This window comes from Castor canadensis, chromosome 12 (genome assembly GCF_047511655.1).
Source record: "Castor canadensis chromosome 12, mCasCan1.hap1v2, whole genome shotgun sequence".
In the NCBI taxonomy this organism is placed as follows: domain Eukaryota; kingdom Metazoa; phylum Chordata; class Mammalia; order Rodentia; family Castoridae; genus Castor; species Castor canadensis.
In genome coordinates, this window is record NC_133397.1 from 125503616 (window position 1) to 125528256 (window position 24641).

The 24641-nt window shown below is 35.1% G+C and overlaps 1 protein-coding gene across 4 annotated transcripts in view; it reads left to right on the plus strand.

The window, feature by feature from the left end:
• Positions 1-24641, plus strand: part of Dpyd (dihydropyrimidine dehydrogenase) — a 798376-nt gene that overhangs the window by 169293 nt on the left and 604442 nt on the right. For 3 of the 4 annotated variants that reach the window (XM_074050934.1, XM_074050937.1, XM_074050935.1), the window contains exon 4: positions 4414-4501. In XM_074050934.1, the coding sequence (XP_073907035.1) occupies positions 4414-4501 (88 nt within the window). Of the gene's footprint in view, positions 1-2333; positions 2474-4413; positions 4502-24641 lie in introns of those variants that run through there. The other variant, XM_020161557.2, reaches the window with a different exon arrangement.

Consider the following 24641-nt stretch of genomic DNA (forward strand, 5'->3'; position numbering starts at 1 on the left):
ATTAAGTAAAGGTTAATATAGATTATGTAGTCTGATGAAACATTGCTAGCTTGATTAAAACACAGTCTAAGAAAACCAAGACAATGAAACATGAGTAGGGTTTTCAAGTAGACTCTTTTTGCGTATGTGGTTATTGTGTTTGTGTTTTCTGAGAAATTGAGTCATTTAAGCTCTTGAGTAGAAAACTCTTTTAATAAGCATGGGTTATAGTTCCAGCTGTGTGCAGACTTACCAATAGTAGAAGCAGGCATCTGTTCTCAGCTGTGTGAAGAATAAAATGTTGCTTATTTCATCACTTACTGTAATATTTTTGGTGTTATAATATTGAATAAAACTGTTCAGCCTCACCAATCCTTGGCAGGAGGTGTCACATGTCTCTTTCCCCAGAGAAAGTTCTTGGATAAATATATGAATATATCTTGAATAGCTATGTCCCTTAAGTAGGTAGCAATGCTAAAGTTTCATATATTTTTATGGTCATGATGAATCATGAAAGATTAACGTCTTGCTTTTAATGAAATCCACTGTTACGCTTGCTATTAAATATGGAAATGAATAAAGTTTATCACTAGTTAAAAAAACTAAGATGTTTCACTGCTTTTAAAAAATAATCTAATATCTTCTTAGTATAAATGTAATTATCTGGGGGCTAAAATATGACATAAATGTTTATCTGAATTAACTTTTGTCTCTTACAAAGCATTTAAACAAAGAAACTGCATTGCAACAATGACTTTGAAAGGTAAAAGGGGAATGGAGTGAGTGAAGATAAAAACAAGAATAATTTAAATGTTACTTCTAAGGAAAAATTTATGTAGAACTGTGGTTTACAGTAATTGTTGACATATTCCCCTAAGTACTGTGTCTGTGACTTTTCATGGTATCAATCATTTAAAGCAATTTAAGTAATAACATTCTAACATGCATTTCTTCTATTTTATTTATGCCATCTGCCTGGACCATTGTAACATAGTACCTTTCTGATTTGGTACAGTAAATGCACTCTGTAATATCAATTATGGCCTGGTCAAAGGATAATTTATTGTCAAATAGAAAAACAGGTCAACAATAATGTCACTGATGATCAACACCCCCCCCAAGTTTAATAAAACATCTCGCCAGTATGCATTCCAGTGCAGTGGTTGATATTTTGTTAGGACTACCTGGCTATAGCAGTGCTGTAATTACGGAGCTGTCAGAGTGATAAGTGGGATTAATGGCATCCTCATGCACTTTAGTCTGTGGAGCGCTCAGAGAATTGCAGGGATGGTATTATTATCAGAGTCTGCCCGCTCTGGCGTATTCATGGCACCAAAGAAAAAAGGAATACTGCAATTCAGGTTTGCATTGCCCTAACTCATTAACATCTGACATTTCCAACAGCTGTTATTTGTGAACTAGCTCAATAATAAAAGGAGAATTATTTGGTAAAGAGGCTTAATAACCACAACTAAAAATCCTTACATTGTCACTGCTGTTAAGTGAATCTGTTTATGTTGAATTTAAGATTTCTCTTGAAGAGAAAACCACACTGCATATTAATGTTGTCCATTCATACCTGCTGACATTATAAGTCTATTTTTAATTGCCTTATTATTCAAGTGGGTGTTAGAAAAAAGAAAAGCAAGAAACCTGTGACTTCATTAGTGCTAGTCAGAATCTATATGCTGTTACCTCTCTTCTCTATGTGTGTATGTGTTGTGTGTATATGTATACATCAGAATATTCATACTTATTCCCTTAGAGTGGCATAGATTTTTAAACTGTTAAAGTGACTTGTTTATGGATGAGAAAATATTCAAGATAGCCCAGCATCTGCTAAATTTTTAGCTAAGTTATCTTACACATAATAGGAAATGCTTTCAAACTACTTTAATGTTCAATTTATTTGTCCAAATAACATTAACACATATCCCCTCATTTCAACACCAAGGACCAAATAGGTCATGACTCTACATTATTTGGCAATATATACTGTAGGTCCTACTTTCAAGAAATTCATTTTTTTGAACTCAGTGACAGTTTCAGGGGAAAAAAAATCATAAGTATAAGTATATAGGAATTCAAATAAGTGATAGATTTGAATATAACAATGACATTTGGAGAAATGAGAGGGGAGAGGTTTAATGACTACATTTCAGAGAGGACAATTGATTATGAAAAGCCTTCGGTGCTCATTGTGTAAAATTTAATTTAGAGAGAAGGCTAAGGGCACAAGCCAGAGAAAGGAGATCAGATTTAAAAACAAGATATTAATTAGGTTCTGAGAAATTGGTTCAGACAATGAAGAGGACTCTCTTACAAAAGAATGACAAGGAGACTGCTTTTGTTTTCTTGCAGGAAGTGAACCAAGGTCTTTACACATGGAAGTGGACAGAAAATGAGTTTGTTAGTCGTCTTTGTCACTGAATAACGTAGGACTCAATCTCAGTGAAATTCTTGGAGGACTCTGGTCTTTTGAAACACATGACAGGTGCCTTTTTTCCTAAATTGTATATCTCTGGCTTAGTTTCTCTCTAAACTCACACTTGCCTTAGACTAAATTCTATGGGTTCCCTAGCCTGGTATGCTCTTTCATTTCTGAGCCCTGACAGTTTCTATTTCTGAATCATTCTCTTAACTTCCCCTTTCACTTCAGATTCTGTCATCATTTGCTTCCTAATGTCCACTCAACCAGCATTTCCTGACTCTCCATCAAGGACTGTTTTCCCTCCTGTGTGTTTTCTTGGCATGCTATCTTTCATGAAAGTTTGCACTGAACACTGATGCCTCTGTGTGCCTCCAAACTGTGAGTTTCATGAAAGCAGAACCAAGGTAGTCTGTCCATTATTTTATATTCTCTTATCCTAAGTTCTACTATATAACAAGATGCAGGAGTCTCCTTTCTGTTAGTATAAGAAAATACCTGAAAATGAATAATTTATAGACAATAAAAGCTTATTTAGCTCACAGTTTGGGAGGCTAAAAGTCCAAATAACAAGGTGCCAGCTGTACAAAGGACCTTATGGTGGATGCCATCACAGTGGGAGCATATGTGAGAAGGAGAGATCACACGGAAGACAGAAAGCCAGAGGGAACTCAGGAAAGGGGCCAGGCTTATGGTTTTTGTAACAATCCTCTTGTAAAAACTAACAGGATCTCACAAGAACTACATCAATTCTTTCTGAGACCAGAGTCCTAATGAACTAATTACTTCCTACCAGGCTTTCTCTCTTAAAGGTCCACATCACCCCTCAACACCCTTCAACTGAAGCTGAAGCTCCCAATGCTTGAACACTTGATAGGCAGCCCCAAACCATAGCACGGGGCATCAGTTACTATTTAATATCAAAGAGTAAATGAATACTCACAAACATGATGTACAAATTAAGGATGGTTCTAGCCATCCCATCCTGAAGGATGTGATAACAATTGTCCTGAAGTAGTAATTATGTAGCATTACAGTTCTCACAGTGTGGTTCCAGCCAGGTGTATCAGAATCACCTCAGAGGCTTTTGCTCAAAATGCAGATTCTCAGAGCAATAGCTCAGACCCCTCAGGGGCACCTCTGTGGAATGCTTGACCTTTACCAAGCATCCCAGGTGGTTCTTAGATGTGCTAAAGTCTAAGCATGTTTTGCTCAGTTCCCCAGGAAGAAGATTCTAAGATGAGATTGGAATACAGGAACTTTATCACATCTGATAGGAGTGAAGGAAGTAGAATTGGGCAGAGTTACAACAAAGATTTCAGTGGATCTCTCATACCAGATCCCCAAATGGGGATGATGGGTATGGATCTCTGACCACCCTGTAATTGGATAAGGGATGCCACTAGAAACAGGGCCATGACCTTATTTGAGTTCCTCTTCTTTTAGCTGAAGGCAGTAAATGCTTTTGTCCTAGAAGGGCTGAATGTGGGCTGTTTTGAAGTAACTGCTGCAGAGCCAGTTTGTTATGGGAACGAACTATAGATTGAAGAGCATCAGAAAATGGAAGAGGGAGAGGGGGAGAAAAGGTACAAAAGTGGGAGTGAAGAGAGAAAATTGTTATTAGTAAAATAAGAGACTTTCTCTTTGACTTGTTGTCTCAAGCACGCAAACTTCATATCACATGTTCTCATCATTGGCAGTGTTGTGAGAGATCAAAACAGGACTGTATGGGAAAGGAGTGAGTGATGTGTCTTAAGTATGGTCCTCTTAAAACCTATGTGACACACTCAGAGGATGAGCAGTTTGAGTGGGGTTGCTTTACCGATCTCATCATCAAAGGGTGAAACACAGGTATAGCGTATACTTTTTGCTTAATGTTTTGTATCTTAAAATACTATAATTTTATTTATACTTAGTAGTTGTTAACTCCATCCTGATGGATGTAGCTGTAGGAGATTATGTCGGTTACTTTGTAGTTATCTTAACACAGTTATTTTCTTCCTCAGATGCTTGAAGTGTGCAGATGCCCCCTGTCAGAAGAGCTGTCCAACAAACCTAGATGTTAAGTCATTCATCACAAGTATTGCAAACAAGGTAAGTTTTAAACAAGGTTTAGCAAATAAAATTTAACAACAGCAGTTGATCTTGAACTCTTTTATTGCCTTGTTTTGTTGTAGTTGTTGTTGTCTAGGCAGTACTGGCATTTGAATTCAGGGCTTTGTGCTTGCTAAGCAGGCACTCTACTTCTTGAGTCATATTTATGGCACCAAAGAAAAAAGGAATATTACAACTCAGGTTTGCATTGCCCTTCCATTCCCTTCCACTCTGTTATTTTGGAGATAAGGGCTCATTTTTTTGCCCAGGACAGCTTGGACTGTGATCCTCCTGTTTTACGCTTCCTGGGATATCATCACTGGGATGACAGGTATGCTGGTTGAGATGGGGTCTCACAAATGTTTTGCCCCAGCCTGCCTGGAACAGTGATCTTCCATATCTTAACCTCTCGAGTATCTAGGACCATAGGTGTGTGCCACTGGTACCAGCTATTTTTATTTTGCTAAAGCATAAAGCTTTTCTTAATAAATTTGGTTAAAACATTCAAAAAATGTGTTATCTGTAGGCATTTGAAAATGTGGAACACGTTACTTACTGCTGATGCTCCTCCAACTTGTGACTTGATTGTTGTGAAAGCATGTATTCATTGCATTTTGTCTTAAACAATAGTTCATGTTGAAATTAATATTTTTTAATATATGGCATACATTGACATAAGTGAACCTAGCTTATGCTTGCAAAAGATAGGAATTGTCATGAATCATCAAAATATATTTCAAACTTGCAAAATATCTTTGCTTTAAAATGTGCTTCGGTACAGAGTCTGATGCTGAGGTAGGTGAAGGGAATAAACTTTCTCTTGTTTCTGAAATTCAGTTAATTTGTTCAAGATTTGAAGTGTTTCTTCAAGACTGATGGAGTTGTACCTTTAAAAAAGAACAGAAAACAAGTTTTATAGGCATTAGTAGAATAAAGAGAATTTTAATCTTTGGTTTTTTTTTTTTTTAATCAATGTAAGACTTAGCCCAGTTTTCATTCACTAAGTGAATGGTTGATTGGTTGAATAATTAACAGTAATTAAAGTAGTTATTGTCTTTGTGAAAAGTGCATTGAAAGCTTTTGGCCTAGTGTCATCCTTTAACAAATGAGCAAAAATTGAAGACTGTCCATAATGCTTCAGAGAATCCTTCTTTTACAAGGCTCAGTTCTAGTTTTCTACAATGCTGTAAAGATCCATGAAGTCCTTCTTCAACAACCAGTGACCTTTGTAGATATAAAAATAATTTCTCAGTATGTCAATCATTAAAACAAATATTTTAAGAGAAAATGACAGGCAATTTATGTGACTTTAAGATGGTGAAAGAATTAACAGTTATTGCTTAGGTTTGAGGACATGACATAAATCTTCCTGGTCAGATTGGTTAGGAGTTGAAGCCTGAGTTGAAGTTTTAGATTGACTACTTATTATGAACCCCGGGAAAATTACATGAAAATGAACATCTGTCTTACAAAGTTGCTATGGCATGAGTAATACTTGTATATGAAAATACCTAAGGTAGTAATTACTTCACAGATATTTTTTCACTGTGAAATCATTAATTTCCCTGTTCATTTAAAATGGTTAATACTCTAGAAGTGGATACCATTGTTGCTGAGGTTATTATTGAATGACTGCTGTTTGCCAAACATTCTGCTGGCAACTGGATAAGTAAGACAGTATCTTTGTTATGACCCTATCCTCCAGAAGTTCATAATTAAGCATAAAAACAATACATTTTTTAAAAACTTATTTATTATAATTCACTGGGATTGGTGCTGCAATCCAGGTAACCCAAGAAGGATATTCAGAGTGAAAACTCAGGAATGTGAACCTGTACATGGGTTTTTGGGGAAATGTAATGGGTTCAGTGTTGGTAGGAGAGAGCCTGGATTATGTGGAAAAGAGTGGTGGGAGAGAAACAAGAAAATGATGTTGGTATTAGGTTGTGAAACATTAGAATAACATGTTCAGTGTTTGGGGCAAAATCCTATAAGCCAGCAGTATTTTGTGATTGTCTTGTAATTTAGAAGATGAATTCTGAAAAGAGATCTCATTTAGTAATTTCATAGAATGCCAAATATCATGACAAAAGTCCTAAAAAATTATGTGAAATGTACATGACATAGTATTTGTTTAATAATGATCCCAATCAGAAAAGAAATTAAAACGTTGAAAGTTTGAAGTTTAAAGTGTTTGGCTAAAAACACATCTGAGTGAACAATCCTGACCTCAACCATGAGAAGCTAGTTGGGGCACCTTGGAATATAATGCCAACCAGATTTCCCCCATTCACTCCTAAATTTATGAGTGATTCGAATTGGCATACATTCCATTTATGCAAGGTCTAAACAAATTTATAGGAAAAGTGACCCAAAAAACCCAGAAATGATATTCTTTGAAGAGTTTATAAAATATCTATGCAACATCAGTGTTATCTCTGTTTTAGAAAAACCTCTTTCAATTTCATTAATTTGCCCATATTCTGTACCACCTAATGAAGCATTGTGCTTAGGAATTAATTTAAACAGATTTCCATATGAATGTAAGACAATTGAAGATATTTAATTGAAAATGTAATCTTTTGTCAGTCATTTAAGAAATGATTGCAAGTAATGTTTTATTGAAGAATCACTGTAGCAATCATAAAAGATCAAGGATCATGATCTTTGAAGCCTTCCCCTCTTAGATATTTACTGACTGTGTACAATGTAGCTGCCCATACTGCTCTGCCTGTGGACCTCCACCCAGGAGGGGGGTTGTCCCCAGGTTGAGAGGGTCATTGAATCACCTGGCTCAATGAGCCTGGTGCCTCGTTGAGAAAAAGATGTCACTTGTGCTGTATTGTGCAAGGCTTCTGTGATTCAGTGGAGTTTAGGCCAATACTTCCATTCCTTATTTTCTTACAAACTGGATGACAGCTTGAGTTTCGAAAGGTACACTGAATCCATTGTACCTCTTTGGTCAGTTTTTCTCTGTTGCTTTTGTGCAGACTTTTGTTTGCATCTGTATCTCTCAGTTGGAAGAGCACCTTTCAGTCATTAAGCTGTGAATACTGGTTTTCCTTTTAGGAAACACTACTTTATATAAGAATACATGAAGTCAATCTATACATGTTGTGGAAGGAAGCGTGCTTTTAAAAGTGTTTCTTGACTTAGTCACTCTTCATTTTAAACAATAGTGATATGTTCTCTTTCTGAAGCTATTAATTAAGTTGTAAAATACTGATTTTTTCCATTAATTTGCATATTTTTGTAGGAATTGTGTACTGAGATTTCTGTGGCTTTTATATATATACAAATTTAATAATACACATCAGAGAAAAGCTTACTTAAATGACTGAATGTAAAATAAAAGCTTTTCTTTTCAATAGATCCCTACTGGAAATAACTAGAAATCAGAGGAAAAGTCTAATTAGCAGAATTTCTTGACAAATACCATTGACAATATTTGTATGTCTTTGAAAAAGTGACGTGATAATGCACGTTTGTGTGATATATGTGTGTATGTATGTATTACACAAGTGTTACAAAGCAGAGTGGCAGAAGTGTGTCAACAGATTCGTACATTCTCTTTTTGGATTTGCATTTCACTTTCTTTTTATTTATTGGCATACAATATCTGTACAGGGGGATACATTGTGACATTTATGTAAGTGCTTATAATATATCTAAATTAAATTTCCCCCCTCCATCATTCTTTTTCATCTCCTCTCACCTATTCTTAGAACAATGTCAACATGTTTCATTGTTCTGTTTTCATACATGTGTACAAAGTACACCTACCATATTTGCCCTCCTTCTCTGTTTACCCATTTCCCCCACACTGGTGCCCTCCCTCCGACAGGATCTGTTTTACCTTCTAATCCTTCATTTTTTAAGTGTATCTTGATAGTGTAAGGAGATTTGTGGTTGGTATTCCACACATGTATATAGCACATACATCACACTTTAATCAGGTTAACCTCCTTTATCACATTCTTTCTTTATCACCCTGCTCCCCTGTTATGTGACATCTTTCAATGCATTTCGTTGTACTGTCTTCATACGCAGCTGCATTGTGTCTCAGTATTTTCTACTCTCTATCATTCTTTCAATGGCAAAATGGTTCCCACTTATGCAAACAAAATGCTGATCACTTCCAGAATAATTTTCTAAAAGCTAAGGTGTAATTATATTAATTGCTTGATCAAAAATTGTGTTCCTCCTAAAAACTAATGTCCGAATACACAATGCATTATATAAACTGATTGGGCTTTTCCCCCTGTTATATTAGAGAATTAAAGCAGACAAAAATTAGGAAGTTCATAATTTAACACCTAGTAGCTTTTTAAGACATAACTGTTTTACATATATAAAACAAAGAATAGAGATGAGATTTCAGACTTCCTGTGGTACACAAGGCCAGTTGACTCATCTGTATTTTTAGGAACTCTGCAACTGTGAGTGACTCTATCCATTTCAACAGTACTGACAGAAGCTTACCAAGGCTGTTTTAAGAGAAAGAAGCTTTTTGTCTAAGGCTTTCTCCTCTCTGTTAGCTCCTGTAGAGTACCTAGCCACTCTCCTATGCACCATGTGTCACATGGTTTAAGTCCGTGTCTCTAAACTCACCTGCCAATGTACATGAAGGATGAGCTACTAGTTTTGAGGACATGTGATGGCTTTGAGTAATTTAGGGTGTTAATCCAAGTGGGTCTTTTGTCACAGGGTAAGGTACCTTAATTCTGATTGCTTATTTCCCATTCCAAAGGATTTTTGTTTTATGCACACCTTGTTCCTTTTAAAGCTTGATGGGATTATGATTGAAGCTTTCTTTCGTTAATGTTGGGTTATCTTTATTCAGATTTTCCCTTTTTTGCCACTTTTTTAATCTTGGAATTTCCATTTGGAAACTTTCCTGTTCTTTATGCTTGCTTTCAATCTCCCAGATTTTTAATTCATTTCTTCTAAGGTATCACTTCTCAAAACATATAAAAGTATTAATTTTCATGCCAGAGTTCCACTGTCTGGCGTTTCTGATTGTACCTTTTGTGCTGTCTACTGGATCCACTCAGAGTATTGCCTTTCCTTGTATGTGTGAGACTTTTTTTTTTAAATTCTATTCATTTTCTTTGAAGCTCTGTTGGTGGAAATTCTGTGATGACTGTGACAAGTGCATCCTTCTTCAGAAAGGATTTGCATTTGCTTCTGTCAAGCAGTAGCTGTACCATCAGTTTTCTGGAACTATCTTCAAATAAACTCCCTGCTTGCTGTTTTTTTCAACTCAGCCGGGTTTGGGGAATTAAGCCAAAATATGCTAGAGGGCTGGATTATTATGAATTTGCCAAAGAGATCATTTCCCCACTCTTTGCTTAGTTACAATTTAAGACAGGAAAGTGTCTTTGTAAGTTCAGGTGAGAGAGCTGATATATTTATATTTTTGGTGACATAGGCTCATGTAAAATCCTAGCTTTATGGTAGAATTTTATATTAGACACAAATTTAGGGTTGACCTTGAGCTTTCCTTCTATATCCTATGCTCTCACATCCTGAAAATGTCACCTGATTTAACCAATGTCTCTGTGATTCCCTCCTTTCTCTGCCCTACTTACTTCCTGTCATCCTTGGCCTTGGACATGTAATTCAAGGACTTATTCAAGATGACTTTTTAGAAAGTGTTTTACAAGAATTTTAATTTTTTAAATAACAAAATTCATACATAATTTCTTAATTCACACAGAAAAGTGCAATAAATATTCAAAAGAAGTAGTTAGTAGTCTACGTTGATATTTAGAAACCATATTTTTGTGGGACAATTTTAGAGTATTAATTGGAGAATTGTGTGGAAAAAGGAAACTTAAATAATATAAAGACAAAAAAATTTGCCCTAATCAATTTTGACATAAAGCTACTGTAATTAAGACACTATAGTGTTGATACAACACGCATTTCTGGAATAGATGAAAGTCAATTAAATAAAAACAAACAGAGGTTAACATGAGACGGGGATCAGGAACCAGTGTAAAGATCAGTTAGAGATGAATCAACTTGGGTTGTAACACATTTGTACATGAAAGCAATGCTAGGAATCTTTCTGTATAGCTATCCTTAACTCAACTAGCAAAAATGCTTTGTCTTCCTTATTATGCTTATGTCTTCTCTTCAACAAAATTAGAGATGGGGCAGAACAGGTTCTGCCTGGAAGTGAGGGGGGTGGAGAGAGTGGGGGGAGGGGGGAAAAGGTGGGGGGAGAAATGACCCAAACAATGTATGCACATGTGAATAAATGAATAATAAAAAAAAATTTTTAAAGCAAATACAAAAAAGGTAATACAGCATAAAAGATGATATTTCAATTTAATGGAAAATGAATGGCTCTTTTGTCAGCAGTCCCTTAATAATTTTGACTTTTACAATCACCTATCTTGTCTCCTAATGTACACATCAGACTAAATTTCCAAATACTAAATAATAGACACTAAATGTGATACCAATGGAAAATTATTTTCCATGCTTATTTCAAGTCAAGTGTTAATATCTGTGTTAATCAAAGCATTACTGAATAGCTATAAGGCTATTCTTAAAATTCTTTATGATATTTATTGATTAGAAAGGTTTTCTTCTTAAATTAAAAACAAGATGTTGCTTAGTGTTTCTAAAAAAATAAAATTCCAGTCTTGGCCTAAACTATAGTGCCCAAGTATATAATTTAACTTTAGTTTCTTTAGTTAACTAAAGTTGGTGAAAGATAAAGTGAATTGTTAACATTTACTTTACAAATACCCATATTATTTTACTTCTTGCAGTGAACAAATGTGTTTTATATTAAAAATAATACATTAAAATCCAGTGGTAAAATAAAGTTAAGCAAAGAGGATTTTGGAGTTAAAATATGGCAGGTCCTGCACTAAATTTTATTTTTATGTGAAGAGAGAAAGATCCAGTTTTTCTCCCAAATGCCTAGTATGTTTCTTATGTATTTCCTCACTAATGAAATGCTACCATGGTCACACACTTAATTTGATACTTATTTTGATGTATTTTAAATTCTCTATTTCTCTTATCTGTCTATTGATCTATCTATGAGAACACATTGTTTTCATTACTGTGCTGTGTGAAATATATCTTATCATTGACAACAACCATCCCCTGATATTATACTTATTTTCAGAATAGTCCAGCTTTTCTCTAAAAATAAAACTAGATTTGTAAACTGAAAAATTACACTTCAAAATAGTTATTGAGTATTGTGTTCAGACTATAACAAAATACTAATTTCAAGTTATTAATGCAAATGTATGCATTCTTTGTCTCACTCATTTATCAGCTGATGTAAGTATTAATTGAATTTTCCAGAACTCAGTCTCTAATTTTAATATTTAAGTTTGCAGTAATGAATCTGGTAAATCCTGGTATGCTGAACTTACTAATGTTAAAGATGAAACATGGGGGTACCATTTTCAAAATGTCACATTTTAAAAATTGTTTAGGAAAATATAGATGGATGTAACTTTGACTATTGAATCACTCATGCTTATGTAAACTCTTGCTTGTTTTCTTTGTAGTATTTATTTTTGAGATTTTTAAAAAGTTATGTTTTGGTTTTAATTAGTTAATACCTATCTTTAAATAGGTAATGGTTAAATCTGGAAAGACTTTTGTAACTCAAAGCAAATGTTAATCAGTTGTAAATTTTAATGTGTTAGCAATATGGGATCTGAAAGCAAGTCACTGTAAATGAGAGAGAATTTTCATTGTGCATTTGAACCTACTTTTGTATGAATCAAGTAACACCATATTGTTTCTGGTTGTGTGTATGTATTGAAAAACTTAAGCATACACTGTTTTAATTATTTTTCTTAAAAATTTTGAATTACTTTTAAAACAGCTTAGTGATATATATGTAATATATAGTAACCTCAAGACAAAGAAAAAATGTGTATAAAATTAATATACACTTAGAAAATGAAGGACATGAATGTAAAACAGTCCTGTTCAGGGTCTTCTAGGGGAAGGTGAACAGAGATGGTGAAGGAGAGCAAATTCATCCCATGTTCCTTGTAAACATGTATGAAAATAAGGTGATGAAACCCCTGAAACTATGTTTAGGAGTGGGAGGAGATGGGGGAGAATGATGGGGGGGGGTGAGTCTAACCAAGAACATTATAAATCATATATGGAAATGATATCACAATGAAACCCCTGCACAGCTAATATATTCTAATAAAAATGTGAAAAAAACCCATAAGATATTGCTTAGAATATTTTCTAATATTAATAAATAAAAAAGCAATCTAGGCAAAAAGGAATTTTAACCTAATTAGTTATCTCATTGTATAGAAAAGAAATTTGAAATCCAGAGTAAAGATTAGTAATTTACTTTAGATCACACAGCTGCTTGCTCCTGTAACTGTATTTTCAAGAATTCATGTGCAGTGTGACTTTCTCTGCATCATCCTGCACTAGCTATATGAATAAAGCATTGCTAGGAATCAGTGTTCAAATAAAAGGGATAAACAAATTACATATTTGCTACCATAGCAAAACTGTATACGTGCTTTAACATCTGGAATGTCAGGTAAAATATATTATCCAATAGACTGTGTGTTAAATAAATTTGAGTTTAGATTTCTGAAAACGACTTTGATCAATTAAAGAATATAAAGTATATTATTACAATGAACACTAATTATATTTTTAAAAGTAGTAATGGGTTTAAGTTAATGTATAGGGGGTTTGAGAAATCTTTTTGTACCCACTGAATAATAACCGTCTCTACATATCACACTGTCATATGAACTCTCTCATAGTCTTGTCAACAAATTGCAAATCCTCCAAATTGTCTGATTTTTCTTAGTATATAAGAAAAAAGTTAGTCTACTTTAATGGCGTGAATTCCAACTGTATGGTATATGTGGACGTTAAAAACAGGTTTATATACTTGTCATGGAAACTTTTTGAGAGATCTATTTATGCCTGGTGGATACAGGATACATATTACATTCTTGATGTGTGCATATGTTTCATAGCAATCACTGAGTTTGCCATTTTAAATTGTTTGAGATTAGATTATTTGAGGTGAGATTATTTCAATGGTTTAGTACCTTCAATATATAATTCTGGTAATACATATATTATTGAAGATGTAATAATTTGACTGAATCTTTATTTTTCATTTCAAATAATTTTGAAACAAAAGACCCCAGTTACAACAAAACTCCAGTTTTTCTTTTCACTGCCAAACATTAGTAACCAGTCTACTTCAAATTAAATAAGAGAGGGAGTTGTGTAAGTTATTGGATGTATAGTCAGTAGCACATGAAAGGTGGCGTACTCTTTTATATGATATTCTTTGTTGTGAAGGTCAATAATAAACATAGATACACACTCATTTATATATATACTATCTACCTATCTAGATAGTGTGTGTATGTGCACACATGCGTGCAAGCTTGTGGTGGTTCAAGTAAAAGGAATCATATTTAACCATAACTCTGGTTTTCTTTATGAAGATGTATCATTTAATTGCTTGAAATAAAAAGTAATCCCAGTAAAAAATATAATTAGAGGAAAAACTTTTCAATAATTTTTATTATAAGACGTGAATGGGGAATTCTATTAATATTAATCTCACTTTACCTTCATTAATTTGTCAAGTTAAAGCATTCTCATTTGATTGTGAAGTTGTGAGATATTTTCAATATTTCTTGTGGAATTCTATCTTTTTCTTGGCTTCATGCTCTTACATCTTTGCTTCTATGTTTGCATTGGTGTTTGGATACAGAAAGCCACCCTACCTCTATGAAGTAAATTAAATTATAAATTACAGTAAATTATAAAAACTGTGGTATACACTAAACAAACTGGTCTTGCATTCTGGCGTTTCTCTCTTCATGTTTCTTAGTAACCCATGAAAAATTAAACCTCTGTAAATTTCTTATAAAAGGAATATTTACATTTTCAATACGGCTGCTCATGAGTTTACCTAGTTCTTCAAAAACTGTGAATCGCTTTATTCCTTTTGCATTTCATAGAAATGGGTTTATTGGATATTAATTGATAATTTTCTACTATTACATTCTGCTGCCTTCTTACAGGCAAGGGACATAGATTAGACATGATCTCTGATACTGACAAATAAAAAAGTAAAAGATATGTGTCAGAAAAAACATACAACCAAGGTAAATATCTATTTACAAATACAAAGATGAAAGAGCTATCATACAAAGAAAGAACATTCTGGAAGTACTTACAAAGCTTTTTAAAAGAAATGTTCATTGAACAATGACAATAAAGTGTGAAAAGGATGGAGTTGGCTATAGATGAAGCTTTGTTCTGTTTAAGTAAAGTGCTGATTCTTCTTACATATCTAGTGCTTATCAAAAGATCACTCACCCATTCAATGATCGATGAATTGATGCATGTATGTATACACATACATAGTCATTTTGACTATTTCATCGGAGAAATTATAAGTTCTTAAGTCTCTTAAATAGAGAATGGGAGATGGGCTACGTACAATCAGAGGAATGGAAGTGACACTTTTTTGTTTATGTGTGGCATATAAAATCTTATACTCCAATCTCTAAGTCTTTATGCTATTTCTTTTTGAGGGTTTAGTAAATTGATGATTATTTTTCTTTGCATACAATGCAGCTTTTTTTCTTACTGTCTGCTTTATTCTACTTCCAACCATGAGTTTCCTTTCATGACAAAAATCACAAATTTAGAATTAGTACTTTATGAAAGCCTTTTTAGGGAGAAAAAGCCAAGTTGGGGGTAGAGGGGGAGTGTTGACTTATGTCCATTAAATTTATTTTATGCTATGTCATGGACTCGTTGATGCCAAGTTTTACAAAAATAAATAATGTAAATATGACTAGTGAAGAAGGAATTTTGCTCTCATTTCTCAAGTATAATACTGAAGCTTATAGATGCTGCTTCTCCCCCTACAGATCACATGACTTTTGTATGGTATTAGCAGTTCACCTGTGCATAACTCCAGAGCCTTTCCATATGTACACAAGAACAATATGTTAATTTCCTTACATTTTTAGGTTTGTCTGAGCCCAGTTAAGCTAAATTAATAGTTATAAAAATCTAATTATATCATATAAAATTTACTAAAATTTGGTATGTGTAAGGTATGAAGACAAGTTTTTTTTCAGACTAAAACTAGTCAAACCCATTCTTCTTCCTCATTTGCCCCTACAAAACAAATGAGGTATGAGAGAAGTATGTGTGTTCTGTTTATGATACCATGTGTTTTATAGTGAGAGACGGTGACAACAATGACACCAAGGGTACACTTTATAACTCTATTTTCTCCATGTGTCACTAAAGGAATTTTATATCCAGTCAGTGTACATCAGTTCAGTTGCCCTTAAGTAGCTCAAGCCAGATATACAAACAATGCTAATTCATTCTTCCCACATATACAAACTTAAGGAAGTTTAGCCCAAGCATTTTTTAAATGCAACAGATTGGAGTTTATCTAGGAAGGGTGCTTCCATCTGTGAAAACTGTGAAAACTGTCATTGGAAGAAGGAGGAACACTTTAAAATATATCCACCAGATGTATTGATAATCTTGTAGTGATACGGGGGCCTGAATATGATGGGATTATTTGTTAGATTACTTGTACCATATGACAGGAGAGCTGCCTGTGAGTTTTTCAGTTCCTGATAATGATTTTAAAAATCATTAAATTATAAAGCAATGACACTAATGTGGTTTCAAATTATGATTTTAAAACAAAAAGCAAACAAAGTTATCTTAAAATTAACTCACCTAAATGGCCCATGTTATGTGCTGAAGAACATGGTTGAAAGCCCCCAAAGACTAATAGAAAATTAAACACCTGTAAGATATGGGTAAACTAAAAGGCTGGTAAGCTTTCACTGCCTATACTGTTGTGTTTATTTGAAAATAGCATCTGAGCAAATTATGGGGAAATTTTCAGAGCAGGAGTAGAAAAAGAACATGGCTGAGGGAGATTACAGACTCTTGAGATAAAGGGAAACTAGCATGGGTATCACAGAAAACAAACACAGTTTTGAACTTGTGCTGAGCCATTATTGGGCAAATGTTGCGAACATAATTTCATCCCTTAGGTTTTTACTGAAAGAGACAATCAGCCAGCCTAGACTTCATAGTGAGACACTGTCTCAACAAAATAATAGCAAAACAAAACCAAAAACAAGAAGCAATCAAAATTGTCATGTTGTAAACATAAGAAAACCACACAAAAGATCATATATTTGTATCCCTCTGACATATATCTGTGCATTTTTCTTCACGTGACAGAACACTAAAATGCTTGTGACTGATTTAATATCATGAAGAAACCAGTTGAAGTGGTATATATTTTCTACAAGGAGACTATTGGGGTGTCTATAAAGAACACTTCTCAATTTAAATTTTCTAGCCTTTTCTTTAAAAAGGTTGAAGAGCTCACAGAAGTCAACCTCTTGTGTAGAAGGAGGACTCAAGAAACCATCCCACATGCTCTGAGAGAAGGAATTGATATTGATTTTGTGGCTCTCTGTGAAAGAGTTGAGGAGGCGTTCCCTCTCTAAAAGTTTTCTGAATGTCTTCAATTCTGGGTACCTGGACTTCTAAACTCTGGAGCTATCTACCATATTGCCAAAGTTATCTGAGAGAGATGGATTGTAAAGGTGAATCATTGTTCACAACTGTACTTGTTTTCTGTGATCCATGTTGATTTCTTTTTCCTAGGCATGATTCTGTAATCCCCCTCTTTTTCCCTTTCTGAGCATTTTCACATGGTCTGCTCAATAATCTTCTTAGTAAATCCCTTAATTCCAGAACCCTTGTATTAAAAAGCTTCAATTAAATGTGAACCCCTTAGCTTGGCAGTTAGGATTCTTCATAGTTTGGTTCAAGCACAGATGTCAATGTATCTTTTTTTTTCACTTCTTATAATATTTTATATGCTGTCACAGATTTATGTTGGTAATTAAATGATGGAAAATAAGATCATTTCATAAAATAAGCACATGACCCAGGTCTTTGCATGCACGTTTTGTGTACATGGAGATATTTACGGTCACCCTCAGGTCCTCTGATTGGTTTGTGGATGTATTCCTTAGGTTTATTGGTGATAGTCAGCTTTGAAAATGCTCCACATCATAGCTACAAGTAATTTATCTAGAAAAAAATGTTACTTGCTGAAAAGGCAAACACATTTTGATGAATTATTGGCATACTTTAAGAGTAATCAATATTCACGTATTTAGTCAATGTAATTAATCCAATTAATAATAACAATTTTTAAAGTAATTTGTGTGCTATAATTTCATTCAATAACTAAAATATGCATACTAACTAGTTAGGCAAAGATAATTTTTATTTATTTATTTATTTTTATTCATTTATTCATATGTGCATACATTGTTTGGGCCATTTCTCCCTCTGCCCTCACCCCCTCTCTTTCCTCCCACCCCCTCCTCACTTCTAGGCAGAACCTGTTCTGCCCTTTTCTCCAATTTTGTTGAAGAGAAGACATAAGCAATAATAAGAAAGACAAAGCGTTTTTGCTAGTTGAGATAAGGATAGCTATACAGAGAGATTCCTAGCATTGCTTCCATGCACAAGTGTATTATAACCCAAGTTGATTCATCTCTACCTGACCTTTTCACTACTTCCTGGTCACCTTCCCGTATTGACCTCTTTCGCTTTAAGGTTTCTGTATTAGTTCCTCTGCAGTGGGGACATCAAACACTTTCAATTTATGGGTTTCCTACCTATCCCCATTCCTCCCGTATGTGTTCTCCCCTTAGTGTGTGACCCAAGTCCAACAATATTGCTGCATTTGCCCTATATCTAAAGTCCACATATGAGGGAGAACATATGATTTTTGGTCTTCTGAGCCTGGCTAACCTTGCTTAGAATGATGTTCTCCAGTTCCTTCCATTTACTTGCAAATGACAAGATTTCATTCTTCTTCATGGCTGAGTAGAATTCCATTGTATATAAATACCACATTTTCTTAATCCATTTGTCAGTAATGGGGCATCTTGGCTGTTTCCATAACTTGACTATTGTGAATAGTGCTGCAATAAACCTGGGTGTGCAGGTGCCTCTGGAGTAACCTGTGTCACATTCCTTTGGGTATATCCCCAAGAGTGGATCATATGGTAGATCTATGTTTAGATTTTTAAGAAGCCTCCAAATTTTTTTCCAGAGTGGTTGTACCAGCTTGCATTCCCACCAGCAGTGTATAAGATATCCTTTTTCCCCACATCCTCACCAACACCTGTTGTTGATGGTGTTTTTGATGATAGCTATTCTAATAGGGGTGAGGTAGAATCTTAGTGTGGTTTTGATTTGCATTTCTTTTATGACCAGGGATAGTGAGCATTTTTTCATGTGTTTTTTGGCCATTTGAATTTCTTCTTTTGAGAAAGTTCTGTTTAGTTCAGTTGCCCATTTCTTTATTGGTTCATTTTTGGGAAAGTTTAGTTTCTTAAGTTCTCTGTATATTCTGGTTATCAGCACTTTGTCTGATGTATAACTGGAAAATATTTTCTCCCACTCTGTGGGTGGTCTCTTCAGTTTAGGGGCCATTTATTTTGTTGTGCAGAAGCTTTTTAATATTATGTAGTCCCATTTGTCCATCCTTTCTCTTAGTTGCTGAGCTGCAGGGGTTCTATTGAGGAAGTCCTTGCCTGTATCTATTACTTCCAGAGTGTTTCCTGCTCCTTCATGTACTAACTTCAGCATTTCAGGTCTGATATTAAGGTCCTTGATACATTTAGAGTTGATACTAGTACAGGGTGATAAACGTGGATCTAGTTTCAGTTTTTTATAGATGGATAACCACTTTTCCCAGCAACATTTATTGAAGAGGCTGTTTTTTCTCCATCATGAGTTTTTGGCATCTTTGTCAAAAATAAGGTGGGCATAGCTGTGTGGATTCATATCCGCGTCCTCTATTCTGTTCCACTGGTCTTCATGTCTGTTTTTGTGCCAGTACCATGCTGTTTTTATTGCTATTGCTTTGTAATATAGTTTGAAGTTGGGTATTGTGATACTTCCGGCATTGTTCTTTTTGCTGAGTGTTGCTTTGGCTTCATGGTCTCTTGTTTCCAAATGAACTTTAGGGTAGATTTTTCAATCTCTGTGATGAATGTTATTGGGATTTTGATGGGAATTGCATTAAACATGTAGATTGCTTTTGGTAGTATAGACATTTTTACTATGTTGATTCTATCAATCCAGGAGCTCGGGAGATATCTCTACCTTCTGTAGTATTCCTCAATCTCTTTCTTCAGGGATTTGTGGTTCTCCTTGTAGAGTTCATTCACATCCTTTGTTAAGTTTACTCCTAGGTATTTGATTTTTTTTTTTGAGGCTATTGTAAGTGGAATTGTTTTCATACATTCTTTTTCAGTTTGTTTGTTATTGGTGTATAGAAAAACTAATGATTTTTGTAAGTTGATTTTGCATCCTGCCATCTTGCTGTAGCTGTTTATGATATCTACAAGGTTTTGGGTAGAGTTTTTTGGGTCTTTAAGGTATAGAATCATATCGTCTGCAAATAGGGATATTTTGACAGTTTCTTTACCTATTTCTATTCCTTTTATTTCTTCTTCTTGCCTAATTGCTCTGGCTAGGAATTCCAGGACTATGTTGAATCGGAGTGGGGATAGTGGGCACCTTTGTCTCATTCCTGATTTTAAGGGAAATGGTTTCAGTTTTTCACCATTAAGTACAATGTTGACTGTAGGTTTGCCTTTACAATGTTGAGGTACTTTCCTTCTATTGCTAGTTTTCTTGGAGCTTTTATCATGATATGGTTTTGGATCTTGTTGAAGGCTTTTTCTGCATCTATTGAGATGATCAAGTGGTTTTTGTCTTTGCTTCTGTTAATGTTCTGTATTACATTTATAGGTTTGCGTATTTTGAACCACCTCTGCATTTCTGGGATGAAGCCGACTTGGGCATGGTGAATGATCTTTCTAATGTGTTGTTGGGTTCAGTTTTCTATCATTCTATTGAGGATTTTTGCATCAATGGTCATTAAGGAGATTGGCCCATAGTTCTCCATTTTGGAGGTGTCTTTGTCTGGTTTTGGAATGAGTGTAATACTGGCTTCATAAAATGTGTTAGGCAGTTTTCCTTCCCTTTCTATTTCGTGGAACAGTTTAAGGAGGGTTGGTATCAGTTCTTCATTAAAGGTTTGATAGAATTCATCAAAGAATCCATCAGGTCCTGGACTTTTCTTTTTTGGGAGACTCTTTGTTGCTGCTTCAGTTTCATTTTGTGTTATATATCTATTCAGGTGATTAATATCCTTTTGGTTCAGTTTTGGATGGTCATAAGTACCAGAAATTTGTTCATTTCTTCAAGATTTTGTAATTTATTGGAATGTAAGTTCTCAAATCGTCTCTGATGATTTCCTGGATTTCCATGGTGTTTGTTGTTATCTCTCCTTTTGCATTTCTGATTTTACTGATTTGGGTTTTTTTCTCTCCTCATTTTAGTCAAGTTTGCCAGGGGTTTGTCAATCTTGTTTATTTTTTCAAAGATCCAGGTTTTGTTTCATTGATTCTTTGTTTTGTTTTTTTTTTTTTTTGTATTTTTTTGTTTCTATTTCATTAATTTCAGCCCTTATGTTTATTATGTCTCTCCTTCTGTTTGTTTTGGGATTTTCTTGTTCTTGTTTTTCTAGGAGTTTGAGATGTAGCATTAGGTCATTTATTTGAGATCTTTCTGTCCTTTAATATATGCACTCATGGCTATAAACTTTCCTCTTATGACTGCCTTTGCTGTGTCCCTTCTGTTCCTGTAAATCGTGTTTTCATTTTCATTAACTTCCAGGAACCTTTCAATTTCCTCTTTTATTTCATCAATGACCCATTGGTCATTGAGTAATGTGTTGTTCAGCTTCCAATTGTTTGCATGTTTTCTACTGTTGTTTTTGTTGTTGAGTTCTGGTTTTAATGCATTGTGATCAGATAGACTCCATGGGATTATTTCTATTTTCTTTTATTTGCTGAGCTTGCTTTGTGCCCTAAGATATGATAAATTTTGGAGAAAGTTCCATGGGCTGATGAGAAGTAATGTATATTGTATGGAAGTTGGATGAAATATTCTGTAGACATCAGCTAGGTCCATTTGATCTATGGTGTGATTTAATTCTAGAATTTCTTTATTGATTTTTTGTTTGCATGACCTATCTATTGGTGATAGGGAAGTACTAACATCTCCCACTGCCACTGTGTTGAAGTCTATATGTGTTTTTAGGTCCTTCAGAGTATGTTTGATGAAATCGGGTGCGTTGACTTTGGGTGCATATAGGTTGATAATTGTTATTTCCTTTTGTTGTATTTCCCCTTTTATTAGTATGTAGTGTCCTTCTTTATCTCATTTGATGAATTAAGTTTGAAGTGTACTTTGTCCAAGATAAGTATTACTACCCCTGCCTGTTTTGGGGGGCCATTGGCTTGGTAAATTTTCTTCCAGCCTTTCACCCTAAGAAAGTGCTTGTTTTTGTTAATGAGATGGGTCTCCTGTAAACAACAAATTGTTGGATCTTCCTTTTTAATCCAGTTTGCCAAATGGTGTCTTTTGTTGGGGGAATTAAGTCTGTTAACATTCAGTGTTAGTATTGATCGGTACGTGGTAATTCCTGTCATTTAGTTGTCTTTGTTGTTTAAGGGTTTGATTGTGTGCAGCTGAATCAGTGTTACTCTCTACTTTCTTGCCTTTTCTTCTCCTGTGGTTTGGTACTGCCTGTCCTTTCATTGTTTTGTTTGCTTTCATTATCTATGTGCAGAATTCCTTGAAGAATCTTTTGTAGTGGTGGCTTTGTGGTCACATATTGTTTTAGTTTCTGCTTATCATGGAAGACTTTTATTGCTCCATCTATTTTGAATGATAGTTTTGCTGGGTAGAGTATCCTAGGGCTGAAGTTATTTTCATTCAGTGCCCAGAATACCTCACTCCACGCTCTTCTTGCTTTTAAAGTTTCCATTGAGAAATCTGCTGTGATTTTGATGGATTTACCTTTGTATGTTATTTGTTTTTTCTCTCAATATTCTTCAATATTGAGAAATTTTCTGATATTATTTTGTTGAGTATAGTATGAATTCCTTTTTCTTGCACCTCCTCCCCTCTTCGTTGCCCATGATTCTCGGGTTTAGTCTTTTGATGGAGTTGGTGAGTTCTTGCATATTCCTTTCACAGGTCTTGAGTTGTTTGACTAATAGTGCTTCAGTTTTTCTTTTAATTTCCATTTCATCTTCAAGTTCCGAGATTCAGTCTTCCACTTTTTCTAGTCTGCTGGAGTGGCCTTCCATTGTGTTTTGTATTTCTGTTTCATTCTTTTTTCTGTGGTTTTCCATATCATGGTTCACTTCCTCTTTAATATTATCAATTTTCATCTTTAATTCATTTATCTCTCTATTTATAGTGTTCTCTGTTTCATTTTGGTGTTTATTTAGGGCTCCTTTGTGTTAGTTTATTTGTTTCTGTGTCTTTTCATATTCTTTATTTTTTTTGTCTTGGAATTTCTTGAGTGCTTCCTGTACATTTTGGTTTACCATGTCTAATAACATCTCCATGAAATTTTCAGTAATTACATGCAGGGTTTCTTTCAGAGTGTTCTTGTGGACTTTGTTGGGTTCCTTGGTGTGGTTTATCTTTGTTTTGTTGGAGTCTGGAACTGGATATCCTCTTCCTTCATTTCCCTCTGAATCCTGTATTAAATTATTTTGGGGGGGAGAATGATTTCCATTTCTTTTTTGTCTTCCCATTGCTCCACTTGGTACTGTGTAACTATGTTCTTGAAAGGCTATTGGTGATTTCAGTCACCCGTTTTCTTTCCCTTGGTTTAATTTTGTTTTGTGGGTATGTTGGGTTTTAGGTTAGTGTATGTATGCTGTTTCTGTCCCTGGTCTGTGTGTAATTTAGTGTTAGCTAACTCACAATAGTAAAACTAACAAAACCAAAGAAATGAACAGGGAGAGATGGACAGACACACATAGAAACAAACAGGAAACAAAACAAAACACAGAAACAAACACAAAAAAATTCCAGGTTCAGGAACAATAGAATTTCAGTCTTAGTAGTTCTGGTGTTACTCCTTCAGCATCCAGTCCTGGTGTTGGCACTTAAGCAGAAGCTCTGTCTTAGTCTCACCAGGTGGTTGGGGAGACCTGCCAGTTTTTTTTTTTCTTGTCTTTCAGCAGCAGCTCCTTAGTCAGCTCCTCCCTCAGTGAGGTGTGGCTTATCCTCAGGTTCCGGAGATCAGCTCTGTAGCCCACTAGCCGTCCTGCTTTGGAGTTGGGTTTTTCACTAAGTTGGTTTATTGGGGACTTGTTTCTTTGCCTCATGCCCTTTCTCTGGGGCAAGGTCAGACATCTGTCAGCTAGCTCTCTGCTGTCAGCATGTTATGCTGGTTTGCTGACTGGTTTTCAATTTTTCAGCGTCGTTTGACTTTTGATGTTGCTCACTGGCCAGGTGATGAGATTTGTGGACCGCTATCTGCCTTATTTCAGGCCGCAGCTTATCACCTGCCCACTGTCAGCCCTTCTGCCTTTCCGGTCTTTGTTTACTGAAAGTTCATGAGGAGATCAGTTCCTTGCTCACCCCCCTTCTCCAGTGTACTCAGAGCACCCTGCTCCCTCTGCTCCATGTTCCATTTCAGTTCCTTATTTATTATTCAGTTTTTTTTTTTTTTTTGCATGGCGGGGTTGGTCTGTCCAGGGGGCTATGCTGGTTTATCCCAGGGGTGGCTATGGGAATACCATGTGATGCATCTTTGCTCACCTGTTGGTCTGCATCTCCCAAGCAGATTTGGAGCTGGCTTCTGGTGGCATGGGAGCCCTCCTATTTTCTCAGTGTAACGTGGCATGGAGAAGCTTCTTACAGGCTGGGGGTTCAGGGTGTCGAAGTTTTGATTCTTCTTGGTGCTTTATTTCTGCCAAGTATGGCTGTAGCATCTCAGCAAAATTTTTGATTTATGGAGCTCATGCTGTCTGCTTCTACGTTCTAGTTGCCATCTTGGATACTCTCCCCTCAATGTATCTTCTAGTCATTTTTTTCCTAAACAAATGAATGACTCTAGTCAAATTGCCAGGTCTTCAAACCCATGCCCACTCTGAACTTTATTGAGTATTTAAGCACAGAGATT